The sequence below is a fragment of the Gymnoscopelus microlampas genome, assembly GCF_963454915.1.
Source record: "Gymnoscopelus microlampas genome assembly, chromosome: 17".
NCBI lineage: Eukaryota > Metazoa > Chordata > Actinopteri > Myctophiformes > Myctophidae > Gymnoscopelus > Gymnoscopelus microlampas.
Genome location: NC_139954.1, coordinates 36,511,770 through 36,530,906, shown reverse-complemented (window position 1 = coordinate 36,530,906; position 19,137 = coordinate 36,511,770). Strand labels below are relative to the sequence as shown.

Below are 19,137 nucleotides of genomic sequence, written 5' to 3'. Positions count from 1 at the left end.
GATGATTAAAGTATTTGGAGTAGATTACAATTCCGAGAACGAGTTGCGTTAAGGTCATACCTGTCATTTTTATATATTTCCCCATTGACATTTAAGCTGTTTTCCTTAAGTTTGACCTCCAGCATTAAGGTCACTTCTGTGCCCCCCCCCCCCCCCAGCATGCGAAGCAATATGAAGTACAACGACTGTGTGATGATCACAACATTCAGGACGTGACAGTGTGTGACTTAATTGCGGTTTTGCCCAGCCTGCCCAGAGTTCTCAAAAATTATGATGTGATATTACTCTGAGGTTTTATGGCCCACTGTTAAAGTGTGGGTTTGGACAGCAGCCTATTATTGCAGGTACTGTATTACTAGAGCAGACTACTGATTTAAAACCCCTTCCACATTACTGCTAGTCTAGTAGAGAGACTATAATACAGTACAAGCTGCATAGACAAATCGTATACCGAGGCAAAAAAAAGCTGAACTCTCTCTGCTCCGCGTTCCTCATCTCTCACTATAAGTGTGCCTTGTACAGGTACACATTTAGCTGTGTTTAAAGATTAGCACAGCTGTGTGTGTGTGTGTGTGGGGGGGGGGGGTGTATATAGATATATATTGTTCTGAAAGTAGCCTATCTATAAGGGCACAACTGGGCTTGCCGTGTACATCCTAAAATGTTGCTGCTGTCCTAGACAAGTGTAGTAATATCAACGTGTGTGTGTGTGTGCCGTGCTCATATGAGTGTGTGTGTGTGTGTGTGTGTGTGTGTGTGCTGCTGTGACATCCCACCATAGCTTTCGCCTCCTATCCCGTCTCTATCATTCTTCTGTGTACCAGTAACTTAAGGCTATGTAGCCAATCAAGGCTCTGAGCTGGCCCCTGGAAACAAGTAGTGGGACGACTTGTGCATACTGGACTATGCATTAGACTAGTCCTGTAATGACAGACATACAGGTATAGGTCTGTGCACATCTGAACACCATTCCATAAGCCAGGGGTCAGCAAGTAAGTTTGGCCTCGGGCCAATTGTTTTTTCCCCTTCTTTTCCCCCCCCCAAGCCATTAGATGGTTGGCCAGAACACCATCAATGACTATGGACCTGGATCATGCAACTAACTATCTCATTATACAATAATAACTATATTGCTGTAAAAGTACTACTCAGAAATGCGTGTGGAGTCAAATATTACAGCCAGGTGCATACAAAAAGGCTTGTGTAATCACTTTGTGCAGGTCTCATCCTTGAATGTGGCACTTCAAAAAACATTCATACTCTAACAAAAGCTTGTTAATGTTTCAAGGTCTCTCTTAGAACAGAGAGAAACAATGTATTGTTAACAAGGCATTGAAACACAGTTTTGGTTAGTTTTCTTTTTATATGAGATATGTTTTTCATCAAAAAGTCTCAAGAGGAAAGTTGACGGTGAAAACATAAAATTCAAAGAATGTAAATATAACTTTGCATTAATTCTACGTGGTTTCATCAATCAATGAAAAGCCTTTGTTGTCCACATCCTACCTGTCAGTCAGATATTCTAAATTATTTACAAAATATAATTTGCTGGGCCAGATTTTATCGCTGGCAGGGCCAGTTCTGGCCCACGGGCCGCCTGTTGCCTACCGCTGCCATAAGCATTACTTAATAATACGTTATAAGCTAGGTCTATCTAATTCCATAGCACAGTGTCATCTCCTTCATCTGAATGCCGTGTGTTGTATAATAATTCCGCGCTATTGCGTACAGGCTTAAAATGTGAGTAGCCCGTACTTACGCTTTGTTGAAGGTAGTCTCCTGTTTACAATGTCAACAACAATGTTGTGGCTGTTGCCTCTGAACGGGGCTTGTCATTTGTGACAGTTTGAGGAGTAAATTCAGCACCATCTTTTCTCTTACTATTTCTATTTTTCAATGTCTGTCACCGAAGGCTCACATGCGATTCAGCTATGAAGTATTTCATCAAATCATAGCTGTCAGCCGTGTCGGCTTGATGCTGGCAATCAATGGCATTCCCCAGTTGCCTGTCTGTACAGTTAGGAGTAGTATTCATGCCATATATGTACTAAAGAAAAAGGCCTTTTTCCCCCCTGCAATCATTTATCAGTGCCTAATGGGAACATATTTAATCAGCTGCATTTCTGCACGCTTATTTCGAAAGGAAGCACCATTAGCCACCATTTGGAGCTGGCTGGGTAGTTACCTCTACTTTTGGCTGTTTTCCCTCTATATTTGTCCAAGGCTTACCGGCGCAATAAATGTCTCTCTGCTCGAGAGAGCGAGGGATTTTCTTGGAAATCCTGTTCAGATGATGGTGTCATTTTAATCATTCGCAAAGGGGGCCACAGCCAGTGTTGCCAGATTCTGTGAGAGAAACAAGCAACCAGGTCTAGGAAAACCAGCCCAAAAGAAGCGATGCTATGGGCCACATGAGCACTTTATCATATACATCAGCTATTTGAAAATAGCCGATCTACAAGCTCACAACGCGTCGCGATGCGACGCGTTGTGAGCTTGTAGATCGGCTATTTTCAAATAAAATCTTGCGGGGAAATTATAATAAGCAGACCTGGCAACCATGGCCACGGCGTTTGGATTTCCCGTCTCACTTGAATAAATAAAGCTGTCTGTCTGCCCCCTATGTCCTCTTCTCTCCTCCTCATCTTTCCCTTCACCTCCCCTCCCCCCTCTCCCCTCCTCTTCGCTCCTGGGCCCGTGGCCCTGCGTAAGCAGAGAAGTGTCACCCCGTCGACCTAGATCTGGTCCTTTTTTAATTAGCCTCCTTCACACACGCAATGTCATCGCTGCATGGGCCTGGCCCTGGGAGTCACATACTGACTGAGAGGCATCTTTGAGTCATCTCATCGGTTATCTCGTCATCACCTCAGGCCTCATCCACCACAGACAGTCAGAAGAATAGGCTCTATGCACAGCAGCCAAAATTGTGTAGACATTCACAGGTGTTGCCAATGATACTAATGAAGGCTCTGTTCTGTTGCATTCTGGTCAAACAGAGTCAGGGTGCTGATATAGAGGATATGCGCATGCTTAAAGTGAATGGCACATCGAGTGGCAAATCGAGTGGCAAAGAAACATGCAAAATGAGTTTAATATTGTTTAATGTTGTTTAATGCAATCAGATATGACTTTTCTGTTTGGATGCATGGGCTGTCAAGGCCAGAAAGTATTTTTTGACACTCAGTAGGCATTCCTGCATAACTTCCGTGTTTGATGATGATGTCACATGCATATCCTCTATTGTGCATGCTGGGCCGGCTCACTGGAAACACTGTGCTACACCAGTGGGTCTATAATTTGGGTCCAGGGACCCTCGTGGTTCCTTAAGGGGTTTCCAACTGGCCCCTTGCGGGTGTGTAACTCTGAGAGTTATGGGGGTCGTGGAAATTGAGAAATCAGAGAACCACTGTGCTACACTAAATGGAACAGAGCCTTCATTAGTGTCATTGGTAACACCTGTTAAGGAAGTGAAAATATGGCTACTGTGCATAGAGCCTATTGGACCCCATACACGTATAGAGGACATCCACGTGCACGCAATCACACACACATGCTACTCCTAGCCACCCAGTTGACGGTCGGACTCTGAACGCGCCATTTCCTCACCATAGATATTTACTTGCCTTAAAGGAGTAGCAGAGAGAGTAGGAGTAGTAAAAAATACTTACTTTATATCAAGTACACACCCCATGAAGCCTTGAATTCATGGAGATTTCTTTGTTTTTGTCGCATTTCGAAGCCAATAATTTGATGGCCGGTGGAGTCTCCAGTAGGAGGTTCCTACTGAGTCTCCTATTGACTGATGACCCGGTCATCAAATTATTGGCAGGAATGTCACAAAAACAAATAAATCTCCTCGAATTCAAGGTTTCATGGGATGTGTAATTGATAGGAAATAAGTACTTTTTTGGGGTGAACTACTAGCTCCTTTTAAAGGGCAAGACCACTTTGGTAGAGGTTTGGGTTGTGTAGTTACCTTGGCATGGTGTAACTCCAAAGGTGGACAAGAAATAAAAAAGAATTGCTCCATTGATTAGAAATTGATAATTCAAAATATACTCCTCATTGACTAGATACTAGAACATCACCAAACCCAGTACTGTTTATTTGTTTTCATAAAAAGGTCAACTTCCTGCTGATTTTACTATTTGAAGATCCGGATCTGCGGGTTTGCTTCTTGATAAAAATAGTAAAATCAACAGGAAGTTAACATTTTTATAAAATAAATAAACCGTACTGGGTTTGGTGATGTTCTATATTGTCTGAATCAACTTTGTTTGCGTTCGTTTATGTGCTAAAATAGTAACTTTTAAAGCTGTTTCAGCGTACAATGTAAGTCAATGCGGAGCATATTTTGAATTCTCAATTTCTAATCAATGGAGCAATTATTTTTGATTTCTTGTCCACCTTTAGAGTTACATCATGGCAAGGTAACTACACAACCCAAACCTCTACCAAAGTGGTCTTACCCTTTTAAAGGACCATTGCAAATCTTTGAATATATATATATTTTAATGCATTTTAACTCAAATGTTTGCTTCTGGGGGTCCCTGGAACAAAACATTTTGAGATGGGGGTCCACGGTCAAATACATACAAAAATGTTGCTATATCAGTGGTGCTCCAACCCACACCCATTTTCAACCTTTTCGTCATATACGTGGTAATCACTAATGCACATTATAAGATGGCACCATTTCTGTCTACTCACTCTGTGTCTCAGAGGAGGGTTGAGTACAGTTCTTCAGAAACCTGGCTACCAGTGACATAATCAGTAAGCACGTTTAGTGATTTCAAACAAGATTTCAAACTTCTTTTTTTGTGTTGATGCAAGAACAATGGCGTCTATTTCAGTGTGCTAACCTTTCAGTAAGAGAAAGGCAGTAGAGTGAGAAGACGGAAATGGTGCCATCTTATAATGAGCGTTAGTGAGGACCTATTATTATATGAAGATGAGGCTGAAAATGGGTGAGGTGGACCTTCACACGGTGTCTTTTATCACAAAGCACATCACAGATGTCCTTTATAGTTCTTCTTGGGCCTTCTGTGTTCTCCAACGTTAATTTAGACATTTATGGTATGTTGTGGGGGGGGGTCTTAAGATTCATGTCATGTTCTCATCAGGAGAGCTTCCAGTGGGGGAAATGGAAAGTAGAAAATGAGGCTGACAGGTGCTTGTTTTCATGCCAGGTGATATCACTCATCATCCAGGTTCCGCTGAGCGAGCACACGACGTCGGCGTCTAATTTAGTTCTCTGTAGGGGGACGAGGCTTGAAGGAGGGACTTTTTAATGAGTTGACTGATGCGAAGGAAAGGAATACTTTGAATGGCCTTTCTTTTGGTCATAAACTTTGAATCTGCTTATCTTGGAAGGCCCCGGCTTCCGCTTTAGCTGTCTGACGTTTCCTGATAATGGTGTCGTTAATTAAAAACAACCAATGTGGTAATAGACAAACAGTGTGGATTCACACAGGGCGGTAAATACATCACACCTGTTTGTGGGTGGTGGAGCTGCCATCTTTGCCCCCCTTTCCTGTTCAATTTCAGAGAAAAAATCTGTTTGAAATCCCCCCTTCCAAAATAATAATACAAAAATAATAATATATATATATATATATATATATATTATATTTGATTAAATTGATTACCGTAGTTCGATTAACTGTTGCACCTCTAATAGGGATACACCTCTGTTCACTGTCATTCATAATTATTGGGTGGCATTTTGGCCAGATGTAACAAAATAATTGTATCTATTTTTTAAAGATATTTTTGGGCTTTTCTGCCTTTATTGACACAGTGAAGAGTGACAGGAAACAGGGAGGAGAGAGATACTGGGAGTGACACACAGCGAAGGCCGTCGGGATCGGGCTTTCAGAGCCTGGACCGCTTAGGCCAGCGGGCGCCCCATTTTCTGGTGTTTTTATTGACTGTAGCTGCAGCACCCACAACCATGGAGGCAGTCAGTGAAAACCTGCTCTACATGTTGGCCTTTTAACTGTTGCACTGGTTCTCAACGTCGGGTCTAGGGACCACCAGGGGTCTAAGTGGACCCTTACCGGTCTGTAACTCAGAGAATGGACTCAAATGGACCCTTATGGGTCCGTTTGGTTCCATTTGTACATTCTCTGAGTTAAATGAACACAGATGTTTTTACGGTAGAAATTTAGATTTATTTGGCTATTTTTGAAAAGAAATCGTGAACATGTGTGCAAATCTTTGAATATATATACATTCATTAACTCAAATCTTTGCTTTTGGGGGTCCCTGGAACAAAATATTTTGAGATGGGGGGGGGGGGGGGGGGGGGGGTCAGAGAACAAATACATATCATTTTGGGGGTCCTTGACATGGAAAAAGTTTGAGAACCACTGATATTATAGCAACATAAGTTTGTTTCAAAACCCCCTGACTCTGAGTCAGAGATATTCATCTGTTACCGTAACCTCTCTCATAGCCCCCCCCCCCCCCCCCCTCCCCACACACACACAGAGTCTGTCCCTGTTCTCTCATACACTTCACTTGAAGGGTCAAACACTGGTCTACTCTCTGTTAACCCATTAAGACCTGATGCCGATTCTACAAATGTCTTCAGTTTTCTGAAAAAATGTTTGTTTCTACAGTATGTCATTTGGTTCTCAAACTTTTTCATGTCAAGAACTCCCAAAATGATATGTGCATTTGGCCACCGACCCCCATCTCAAAATATGTTGTTCCAGGGACCCCAGAAGCGAAGATTTGAGTTAAAAAATATTCGCCCTAAAAACGTTTTATATTCAAAGATGTGCAAAAGTTTTCCAGATTTTTCAAAAATCCAGCTTGTATCCAGCACTCAGTGCCGTGCTGTGAGCTTGTATATCTGCTATTTTTGAATAGGCAAAGTATAAAATAATGGTTAGAGCTAAAGATCTAAAATGATACAGTATTCCTAAGTGGTAAGTGGATTTTTTTTTTAAAGGTTGAAAACCAACCACTGAACTCTTTCTCTGTGTGTTTGAGCAGATGTGTCTGTCGTCGGCGCTGGGGGCGCTCAAAGTGTCTCCTCTCATCGAGAAGGTCAGCGACCACAAAGACTTCAAGAAGCTCCTGAGGACCAGGACCAACGTTCTGGTGCTCTACACCAAGACGGGTGAGAAAAGATGACAAGCGTCTTCTCCGGTTTTCCACTAGGGCTGTCAACTTTCCTCAGAAATGATATTCGAATATTGGTCTTAATAATTGGCAGATATTCTAATATATTCGAATATTATTATTATTAAAAAATATTTTTTTCCCCCATTTTTTGGGGGACAGAAACAATACAAAAAACAATGTATCGAGTGCTCGGATCCAATTAAACATATCTTTTGTATTGTCCCTGTCAAATAAACATTATTATTATTTTTTTAATATTCAAATATTAATTTTCATATCCGAATATACATATTTTCCCCATATTCGAGGAATATTCGATATTCAAATATTAATTCACCAGCCCTATTTTGCACACATATTCTCCAGTCAAGTTTTGGCCTTACTTGTTATTTCTCGTCTCTTTTCTCTTCCCCTTCTTTCTTCGAGTTAGGATGTTTTTTTTTTAAGTCGTCTGGGGCTTTTCATCTCACCAGTAGGAATTATTATAATTGTTTCTCAACCATGAGCTCTATTTTAGCTTTTCACTGTTTATATGACTTTGCTTCTAAATTAGATTCTACCACGCAACTAAACATAATATTCCTTCATCTCCACTCGGTAGCCCTATAGATTATGGCTTAACTGTGCGTGAACGCTGGCTGGTTTTTGAACCACAATCACAGTTTTCTCTCGAGTCGTACCGCGCCGTATGTATTATCCCCTAACCATGATCACATAGCTTTCTGGAAGAGGAGTGAAGCAGCTACTAGCCCCGTGTCATGTTTCAAATCCACTGTGTCCACTTCTTTCTTTAACCGAATTTGCATTTACTCTACTTGTTGTAAAAAATTGAGGGGAATCAGGCCCGCGAGGCTCGGCGCAGTCAAATCGAGTCGTAAACCAGCGTTCCCTCGCGGCCATTAGCGAGATCACCCCCCTTGAATTTAACCCATTTAGACCGGGGAAGAATCTGTGTCATTTTTAGATTTCTTTGGCTATTAAAAAATGAGCTATGAGCTTGCAGATCTGCTATTTTTTTTATTTATTGTGAAAATATGTGCAAATATTTGAATATATATATATATATACATTTTTAACTCAAATCTTTGCATCTGGGGGTCTCTGGAACACAATATTTTCAGATGGGGGTCCGCGGCCAAATACATATAATTTTGGGGGTCCTTGACATCTAAAAGTTTGAGCACCACTGATATATATATATATAGCAACAAAAGAAAAAAAGAAACTGCTTGGATTTAGAAGACATTTGTAGAATCCCCAGAAGCAAAGATTTGAGTTAAAAATGTTCGCTTTACATTTTTTTATATATATATATATATATATATATATATATATATATATATATATATATATATATATATATATATATATATATATATATATATATATATATATATATAAAATGTATAGATCTACAAGCTCATAGCTCTGAGCATGTAGATCTGCTATTTTTGAATAGCCAGAGAAATCTAAAATGACACACGGATGCGTTCCCGGTCTAAACGGGTTAATTCCATTTTCATTTGCATATTTCATGCTTGTGGAGAGGAGGAGGGAGACTGACTGTACTCAGCACAGGCCCCTAGGAGGACTGAGCAGTGGTGGAAAAAGTACTCAAATGTTTTACTTAAGTAAAAGTATTAATACTGCAATGTAGAAGTACTCCGTTACAAGTAAAAGTCCGGAATTCAAAATTGACTTCAGCAAAAGTATTGGTATCAAAATGTACTTAAAGTACCAAAAGTAACAGTACTAAAATGTTTGAAAATAGCAGATCTACAAGCTCACAACGCGTCGCATCGCGACGCGTTGTGAGCTTGTAGATCGGCTATTTTCAAATAGCCTAGGTTTAAAATAGGGTTAAAGTGGGCTAAAGGGCTAAAGTGCTTAAGTTTTCAAATCATTGTAGTGGAGTAAAAGTACAATATTTGCCTCTGAGATGTAGTGGAGTAGAAGTAAAAGTATTGGAAATTGGAAATACTCAAGTAAAGTACAAATACCTCAACATTGTACTTAAGTACTGTACTTAAGTAAATGTACTCAGTTACTTTCCACCACTGGCGTAGCTTACTTTTCCCTTCCATCAATAAACAAACCCCGCTGCCCCTCAATAAGCTGGAAAAGGGCCCACAGCCAGCAGATTTATTTGTTTCATAATTCATGGCCCATTTCAGCCCAGTGTTAGGTCATTGGATAAGGCTTCCACGTATCGAGCGCAATCTGATGATTGATTGGTTGGGCTGCGGCGTTGTGTAGCGTTCACTCCTCCAGAGAGAGAGAGAGGCCAGAGGTCCCCCCTCCTTCACTCATGTACGTTTCCCCGCTGCACGCTTTAATTTCCTGCTGTCCAACCTTCTATATGACCCCCCCCCGTCTCAAGTTGGTTCCCCCCGTCCTCCAACTGGTAAAGCGTCCAATCAGTTCTTACTCCAACCTTTCATTTCTATCCCCCATCTCCTGGCTCTGACCTGTCTGTCAGTCAGTCAGTCGGTTATTTACCTGTTGGATTTAGCTCCGGTTATTGTCCCTCAAATGCCCCCCCAATCAACCCATCAGAAAACGTCCTCCAGAGCCCCCCCCCCCCCCCCCAGAGCATCCCGAAGTACATGTTTGATATCTGATTCCAGTGGCAGATGTTTTTATTACCTGGCGTGTGAGGCAGGAAACCCCGAGAGGCATCACAATGCCCCACATTTAAATATAGCCCTAACCTTTTGGGGCAAACAATATCAGGAGGAGCAATCATTTGCTCTCTATGAATTGCATAAAATGAATGAGATTGGGGGAGGGGGCATATAAAAGTGATGCATTGCATTGCTCAAGGACTAGGATATTACACCATATTGTCTTCCTTGCAAGAATCCACTTTGTTTGCAATTTCTCAACACTTTCCGGTAATATTGCACTGTATTGTTCTAGCTGGTACAGTTTATTGGGGAGCGGAGCACGGCTCCCACAGCAGAGGAGGTGATTGTGCAACCGGGTTATAATAATTTCTCTCTGAACCAGAAATTGCTGTTTTTTTAAAAGTTGTGTTTCGGGAGAAATGAAGCAAATAGCGGTGTTGCAGATAAAAACGTAACTGAACTAAACTAATGTGCCGACTGTGTCAGATGAAAAGTGTCTATTGTGCGATGTGCGTCACCGTATACACAAAAAAAGTTAGCCAGACTCGGCAATCATTTAATCTTCTTTGTATCACCACCACCACCAACCCCCCCACCCCTCCCCTCACCCAGTCCAGTGTATTGTGAGACGTTCAAAGCAGATGTAACCCTATAGCCCCCCCCCCTCTACGAACTCATCCAGTAACGGGAATTAGAAGAGCAAGGTACCACCCCCCCCCCTCTAACCCAATGATGCCCTTCTCTGTCACCAGGTTTTTACACCAGGCTATTGAACATCATCGTAACTCAATTCCTCCTCATCCCTTTTTTTCTCTCGACCTGTGTGTGTTTGATGTTGACAGTGCTCTCTCTGTGTGTGTGTCTGGGATGGGTCTACTGAATGGTTTGGGGGGGGGTTCTTTCTTTTTTGGTTATGGAGACTGATGACAGCATGTTCTCTCTTGCCTGTCTGTTTAGCTTCGTCCGGGGACTCCCAGCTAAAGCTGCTGTCAGATGTGGCCCAGACAGTGAAGGGACAAGGGACCATAGCGTGGGTGAACTGTGGGTAAGTACCAGGCAGAATGCTTAAATCAAAGGGTAAAAAAAACAGAAAATCCTGTAATGTTACTTCTTCCCCCCATCGTGCCCACAAGAGTTGCTATCTTCGAAGCATCAAACTCTCCACCGTGCCGTGAGTTTCGTGTCGAGGGTTATAATATCAGAGTAATTCCCCCCCCCCCCCCCCCCCCAAGAATTCTTCTTCTGCCAATGCAATTTATAAGGCATTTAAACGGCCTCGTTCCGCCACTGCTTTTTGTAGCGAGCGTGCCAGCCGCGGTTTGACAGGCACCCGCTCATTTATGGAAGCTATTGAAATCCTGCCTCTGTTGTGTCATATCGCACCAATCATTCGTAGCGTTCCCGTTCGCTGCGCCTTCAATCAGTGTCAGGGCAGTATCCTCATGTCACAATGAAGATTCTCATTAAATGTTGTGTTGAGTCTCTCTATCATCTGATTGGCTTTGGCAGTGCGAGTGGGGTGCGTGGGGGGTTGGACTATATACCTTGTTTTGTCTGACTCTGAGCCTGTGTGTTGTTTGGGTGAGTGTGTGTTTGTGTTTTATGACAGACACCGTGTCGTAAAGCATCGGTGAGCTGCATTGGAAGAAAAACCCTTGTGTCTCCAGTCTTACAAATCTGTCTCTTAGAAGCCGGTACAATGGAGCTGTCAGATCTCAGTGTTTACATTGTAGCAGGGAGTTGCTACCCGTCCCAGAGGAATTGTTTTTCCCTAAACACAACTATCTATTTTGCTCTCTCTGGTTGATCCGACTTCTGTTTGTCGTTGTTTTTCGCCCCATTCCTTAGTGTTCAGGTATCCCGGGGTGGTTTAAATGTATTTCTTTTCATACCTGTCAGCCCCATATCAGCCACTTTTGAACCATCTCCCTCACCCAGAGAGGAAAGAAAAGCCTTGCAGGAAGGCTGTAAAAGAAGAAGAAATAAATATCTTATCTCCCCTCTTTGACACCTCACACTGGAAGCCTCTCTTAAGCGTGTCAAAGATGGAAGGCCTGATGGACAAGAGGAGGGAATTTTTAATCTAGAGGGGGAAGTAAACGACTGAACACGTTGTCATGTTTGTTTTTGTCAAAGACGAGTGTACTGTTTTCTCTCAGCTTTTCCCCTTTCATTTTGCCTTGTCTTTCATCTGGTTTCTGTTTTGGGCCGGGCATAATGTCTACTACCGTACTACTCTTTTACTACCCCCCCCCATCCTTCCGTATGTATTAAGTGTTGGTGTTAGTGTGCTGGTGTGTGGAGAGAGTCATCCGAGGCTATGAACGGTACTCGGCGCCAGCGTCCTCGCAGGGGGTTTGCGAGAGTGAGCCAGGTTCACCACCACGGCAGGACGCGGTGGTCCCGTGCCAGCCCCTCCGTGGCGAAGTGCTGTGGTTTTCTGGCGTGCTCCTTTTGCCACCTTTTCACGTGGACGGGCTCCAAAAGCAGAAGCCCCGGGCTGAGAGCTTGTGGTGGATGGAGAGAGAGAGAGAGAGAGGGAGGGGGAGAAGAGCAGAGCATGGATCACAGCGTGAGAATGGCCATTCCTGCCAGGGAACAGGGCCAGCTTAGGGGCCAGGATGGCACACTTTGAGCAGATGACAGGGACCTGAGCTTTGGCCAAACTGGGAACCACCGGGGGAATGGGTGAGGTCATACAGGAAAGAGAGACAGCGGACACGATGCTCGGGCCAAGCAGGCTACAGTACGCTCATGCCTCTGGAAACATGTTTTATGGTGCGGCACAGCACTTAACCCATTAAGACCTGAAGCCGATTCTACACATGTCTTCTAAATCCCATCAGTATTCTGAAAAAAAAAAACGTATGTTTCTATATCAGTGGTGCTCAAACTTTTTCATGTCCAGGACCCCCAAAAGTATATGTATTTGGCCGCGGACCCCCATCTCAAAATATTTTGTTCCAGGGACCCCCCAGAAGCAAAGATTTGAGTTTAAAATGTTCGCTTTAAAACAATATAAATATATTAATTTGCACACATTTTCTCGATTTTTCAAAAATAGCGGATCTACAAGCTCATAGGGCGGCACTCGGTGCCGCGCTATGAGCTTGTATATCTGCTATTTTTGAATAGCCAAAGTGTAAAATAATGCTTTTTTTAGCTCAAATCAAAAAGTTACACAGATGCGTTCCATGTCTTAATGGGTTAAAAATGTCAAGAGGCTTGGTAAGGAAGAGTTGAACTTGCAACCTTTTTGGATAGGCATAGTAACCGGGTGTGACCCTGTGTTGTTCAATAGACCACGCCAACATTGTAGGCACTGTATTTTACGGAACCCTGGACTAAAGCACTCATCCGGTAGCATTGGTGGGTGACTCTATCCCTTACTGTGCTGTAAATCCGCTGCTAATCCCTTAGAAAAGCCACTCAATTGAATTTTTATACAAATTGCTGGCAACAACTTTTTTTTCTCTCAATGTGACATCATCGGCTTGTTTTTTGGCTCACCGAGCGAGGGGCTGCTCTCTGTCAAATTCCATCCTTCCTCCGGCCTGTCCAGAACATGGTGTCTGTCTTCAATCAGCACTCGGGTGAACAATGGTTTTCATTGGCCCCTGTTGTTGCTGCTGATGATGATGGGTCAGCTGATGAAAGCTGTGGAGTCCCAACAAGCCTTTGTTTTTAATCCCTTTAGTCTCCTCACCTGTTTTGTTAGATTTCTGTCGCTCCCTCTAAGACCTGGAACGCATCTGTGTCATTTTAGATTTCTTTGGGCTATAAAAAAATAGCAGATCTACAAGCTCGTAGCGCGGCACCGAGTGCCGCGCTACGAGCTTGTAGATCTGCTATTTTCCGGAAAAAACGTGAAAATGTATGCAAATCTTTGAATATATATTTCTTTAAAGCGAACATTTGTAACTCAAATCTTTGCTTCTGGGGGGTCCCTGTAACTAGATATTTTTTGATGGGGGTCCGTGGCCAAATACATATTTTTTTGGGGGTCCTTGACATGAAAAAGTGTAAAAGTGTAAAAGTGAAAAAGAACCACTGATATTATACATAGCAACATAAGTGTTTCAGAATACTGTTAGGATTTATAAGACATTTTGTAGAATCGGCCCCTCAGGTCTTAATGGGTTAATAGCCTGGAAAACCAGACGACTCTGCCATTGCGAAAAAAGAAATAGCCCTCAGTGATATTGTCTACCTCTGCAACCCTTCTATCCCTCAGCCGGCTTAGACCCCCCCGCCCCCCCGTGCACTGCAAAGGGGTGGTGACTCACCCTATGACGTCCTCCCCCATGATAACTGGAATACATTAACACCCACTGTGATGGGAAGTAGCGTCAGTTCTCACCGTGGGCAGGCCTCTGATTAGCCGTGAATCTCCATTTCTATTCTCCCAGCTTCTGGACAGACTGACAGAGTGTGAGTGTGTGTGTGTGTGTGTGTGTGTGTGTGTGTGTGTGTGTGTGTGTGTGTGTGTGTGTGTGTGTGTGTGTGTGTGTGTGTGTGTGTGTGTGTGTGTGTGTGTGTGTGTGTGTGTGTGTGTGTGTGTGTGTGTGTGTGTGTGTGTGTGCGTGCGACGGCTCAGAGAACGGACCTGCCCATTGTGCTCTCTGTGACGGAGGGCTGTTACTCCATTGGTTGACTTATACAACTGGCAGTGACTAGGTTTTTAAAGATTTATATTTTGGCATTTTCATTCCTTTTTTATATCTTGACAGCAGAGTGTAGAGAGACAGGAAACCAAGGGCAGAGAAAGAGGAGAGACGTGAGAGACAGGACGGGGAGCCAGACCGGAACCCAGGTCCCTGCGCTCACAAGGCGCATAAATGGTGAACCGACTGGCTGATCCACCGGGCGCTCTGGGACTAGGTTGACTTGATATGCTCCATCTACTTGTACCAAACTTCACTGAGTCACAGGCCCTCTTTACTAATGTGTACCAGTCATCAGTCAAGTACATGTACTCAAGTACAATTTGGAGGTATTTCTTACTTTACTGGAGTATTCTCAATTTTCAATAATTTTACCTCTACATCTCAGAGACAAATATTGTACTTTTTACAATATACATTAACCACTTCAGCCCTATATGGACTTTAGCTATTTGAAAATAGCAGATCTACAAGCTCAGAACGCGTCGCTTTGAGACGCGTTCTGAGCTTGTAGATCTGCTATTTTCAAAATAATTTTATACACAACAAACTTGTGAAATGGGACATTCTGCATAATGAGTACTTTTACTTTTGGTACTTGCCGATACTGTTGTACTCTTACTTAAGCACATTTTGAACACCAGACTTTTACTTGTAACAAGAGTATTTCTACATTGTGGTATTGATACTTTTACTTTTACTCAATCAAAAATGTCAGTACATCTTCCACCACTCACACTGAGTCACAGGCCCTCTTTACTAATGTGTACCAGTCAGTCACACAACTTACAATTTAGGCATTTAACAGGCGCTCTCATCCAGAGCCACTTGCAAAAAATGCAAAGTCAGAGTAATTGCCTTAAGCATTTGTCACAACATTATGTGCTTGTGAATTGACATTGCAGAGACATTCAAAATGCATTATGCATTTCATTTCTCAAAGTAGGGTGGGCGACTAGACTAGACAGCACAACTCGGTTCATTGATAAAACACTTTGGAGTAAGCAGTTTTCATATTTGATGTCTTCCAAAAAAGGAAAACCTACATACAGTACATTCATATTGTGTGATTTTGCCACTTTTCCTCATTGCGTTTCAAAGCTCAGGTCATTGGACATTTTGAGCATGCTTTAGTAGTCAGTCTGTTCAAAAGTCCAAACCTTTTATACCTTTTTATTAAACTCTTTCTCTGCCAGACTTATTTCTGGCTGCATGCACCCACTGCCAGCGATTTTTCGATTTTCTTACCTTTGAATTAGACACAGAATATTTATCTCCAGTATGACCGATCCCCTGATGGTTGCTAATCACAGAGGGTTTCACTGCGCTTCCGAGAAAGGAAAAAAATGTCATCGCGACCTCCCATTCGCTTTTATACGCCTTTTGAAAATAACATGTCTCAGCCAAAAGTACATAGTAAAAAAAAAAGTACACAGGAGCCGAGATACAGGATTTATAAGTAATAAGTTAACTAGGAAGTGAATGGAGCAGTACGTCTTCGGATCGCGTTATCTCTGGTTCTGTGTGAAAAAACTCGGCATAAGTCGTTCTTGGTAGCCAGGGCGTTACAACGATCTCTCGTCATAAGTCGTTCTTGGCAGTGAGAGAGTTACAATAAAAGTGTGTTCACAGTTCATACCAGCTGCAAATTGTTTTTTTTTCCCCGCACAGCACCATTACATACAAAGTCAATGCAATGTCGATAATAGAAGCATGTTTGCACCGGGTGACGCGAATTACACATCAAAATCTACTTCTACGTCTGATGTGAACAGACCTTAGAGTGTGACATTAGATCTGCATCTATCTTCTATCAATAACTACAGGTGTACAATCTATCACCATTGAATATGTGCATGATATTGCCAATGAATATAGGAATGGATATAAAGTATGTAAAGACGATCAACAGTGAATATTGAGACCGATAAACAGTATCAGCCTTATACAGTGGGTATCTGAATAATATACGGTCAGTCTTTCAACAGTGGAAATGAATTGATATGAGTATAGGTACCGTCTATCCACAATAAATGTGAGTGAATATAAGTGAGTCTCACATCTCACATATTATCCATAACAGGCATCTGTCACAGGTCTGTAGTGTACATCCCAGTGAGCCGTCCGTGTGCAGGAGTGTGTAGGAGAGAGTAATCCCAAAGAAACAGAACAGACTCTGCAGGACTTATAGTGCATGTCTGTCTACTCAGCCCCTTCGTCACCCGTGACAACGTGTCAAGGTGCCAGAGGTAGCAAACAGGTTTTTATATATCAGGTGACTGCCTCTCGTCTCCAAGATAGGAAGTGTCGGGGTCACATCTGCTCCCCCGAGTACCCCTTACCGGTGCCATCTGCCTCCATGAGTCAGCACAATGTGGGATCGGGCACAAGGAGGCATTAAGCTACCTGGAACGCTTGTCTGTCTCTGTCACTACCTGTACGGAGACACACGTTCACTGTACTCGCTAGATAATGTCGAACATACAGAACACTAATAACCTGTCCTTCCTCTTGAAGGGCAGTGCAGGCGGCGGGTGTGCTTGGCTGCCACTGCTCCCACTATAATTCAATTCCATCTATTTACATTTCTATTAGCGTAGGGGCTTAGTTCTCTGGCAAGGCTCTCTTTGTCGTTTGTTCTTTCTTCCTAGGCTCTCTGTTTATCTCTCACGCTGTCTCTTTCTTGTCTGTTTTTCCTAAAGCAATGCATAGTTCCCTGGCTCATTAGTATTATTATTGGACGGAGAGAGACAGAGGATGTTATAATCGTTGATAGTGCCTCACCACAGGAAGTGTGAATGTGTGTGGGTGGTTCGATATCGGTCTCAGCGCACGGAATTAGGCCTTTTTTCTTACCACTTAAACCTTATATACTTCGTTTACTGGAGTCCCCCAGGCGTCTATACAAGGTTCTATCCTTTTCTCCCCCTCTCAACTAAATATAAGCAGATAATAGCAGATCTACAAGCTTGTGTTGTGGTGCGACGCCAAATTCTCACCCAATGTCCACAGAACAGGGTTCATGCGGTTCATACAGCTGAGGATTTGCCTACACACGGACACATTCTCTGCTGTTGTACAGTTTGCTGTCAGCATGACGGAGTGAGCACTTTGCGTGTTAAAATACTGTACGAGCAACTAATCAAGGTCGTCTAGCCTACATCATGTTGTACATCGTATTAGCGAGACATGATGGACGGAATGTAATGCAGTCATAAGCAGAGGTGGAAAGTAACTAAGTACATGTACTCAAGTACTGTACTTAAGTACAATTTTGAGGTATTTGTACTTTACTTGAGTATTTCCAATTTCCAATACTTTTACTTCTACTCCACTACATCTCAGAGGCAAATATTGTACTTTTACTCCACTGCAATTACTTGAAAACTTTAGTTACTAGTTACTTTTCAGATATAAATGATGATATTACGAAACAAACATTAACCACTTTAGCCCTATTTTATACCTAGGCTATTTGAAAATAGCAGATCTACAAGCTCACAACGCGTCGCTTTGCGACGCGTTGTGAGCTTGTAGATCGGCTATTTTCAAACATTTTTGTACTTTTACTTTTGGTACTTTAAGTACATTTTGATGCCAATACTTCTGTACTTTTACTCAAGTAAATTTAGAATTCCGGACTTTTACTTGTAACAGAATAGTTTTATAATGCAGTATTGGTACTTTTACTTAAGTAAAGAATTTGAGTACTTTTTCCACCACTGCCCTCTTGACATCTCTCTCTCTCTCTCTCTCTCATTCTGTCAGAGACGGGGAGGGCCGTAAACTCTGCAAGAAAGTGAAGGCAGACCCGGGCTCCAAAAGTGGTGGGGCGGATCTCCTGCATTACAAGTGAGTAACCAGAAAAAAAGTCATCTTGCCTGTCAAACTAGTCTACTTTTCCTCCATACCTTTAAACAGCCCTGACGGCCGACTCCCTCTGCGTTCACTTTTACAACTGTGTTGATGACGCTTTGCCTACTCCTCCTGCATCTCTCTGTCTTGCAGAGATGGAACGTTTCACACAGAATACAACAGGCCCGCCACGTTCAAGGTAAGAGTACCTAACCCGTCCGTTCAGCCATTCTCCCTCTAGTCAGGGTATTTAAACCACTTCACAATCATTCATTGAGTCGTCATTTTTACACATTACTCATCGTTGGTTAGTTACACATGAAAAGATAAAGCCCAGTGTACTTCCATCGACTGTACTACTCACTGTAATAATTAGACTAATCCTCATGCACTGTATAACCTTAAAAACTTAAAAACTGTACCCTAAAAACTCACCTTTCAGGAGGCCAAAAGAGGAGGTAGTACCATTTTCCTGTTAGACAGCCGACCCCCCCCCCCCCCTTTTTCTTGTACATATAGTTTCCCCCCCCCCTTTTTTTCAATGTTTTTATTTTTTGTTGTACATAGTGTTATCTTTTTCTGTATTATTTGTATTGATTTTGAACTGTGGTGCCACTATACGTCTATGAATTGAATACCAAGGCCCTCATTGGAAACAAGACCGCAAGGACTTTCATGAACGGACCTGTTAGACAAAGTATTGTAAATGTAATTGTGCTAATTTCTTTGCCTAATACAATATTCAATCAATCAATCAATCAAAGTATGACATCAGTTCAGTTAGCCCACAGCTTATTTAGAAAGGAGAGGAAAGAGAAAATAAAATAAAATTAGATAGATGAAATTATAATAATTTG

The 19,137-nt window shown here is 42.4% G+C and overlaps 1 protein-coding gene across 1 annotated transcript in view; it reads left to right on the top strand.

The window, feature by feature from the left end:
• The window catches only part of pdia5 (protein disulfide isomerase family A, member 5), a 68,416-nt gene that overhangs the window by 2,993 nt on the left and 46,286 nt on the right, over positions 1-19,137 (top strand). Inside the window, exons 2-5 of the mRNA XM_084085286.1 lie at positions 7,003-7,129; positions 10,719-10,806; positions 18,194-18,277; positions 18,434-18,479. Of these exons, the coding sequence (XP_083941412.1) occupies positions 7,003-7,129; positions 10,719-10,806; positions 18,194-18,277; positions 18,434-18,479 (345 nt within the window). The remainder of the gene's footprint in view (positions 1-7,002; positions 7,130-10,718; positions 10,807-18,193; positions 18,278-18,433; positions 18,480-19,137) is intronic.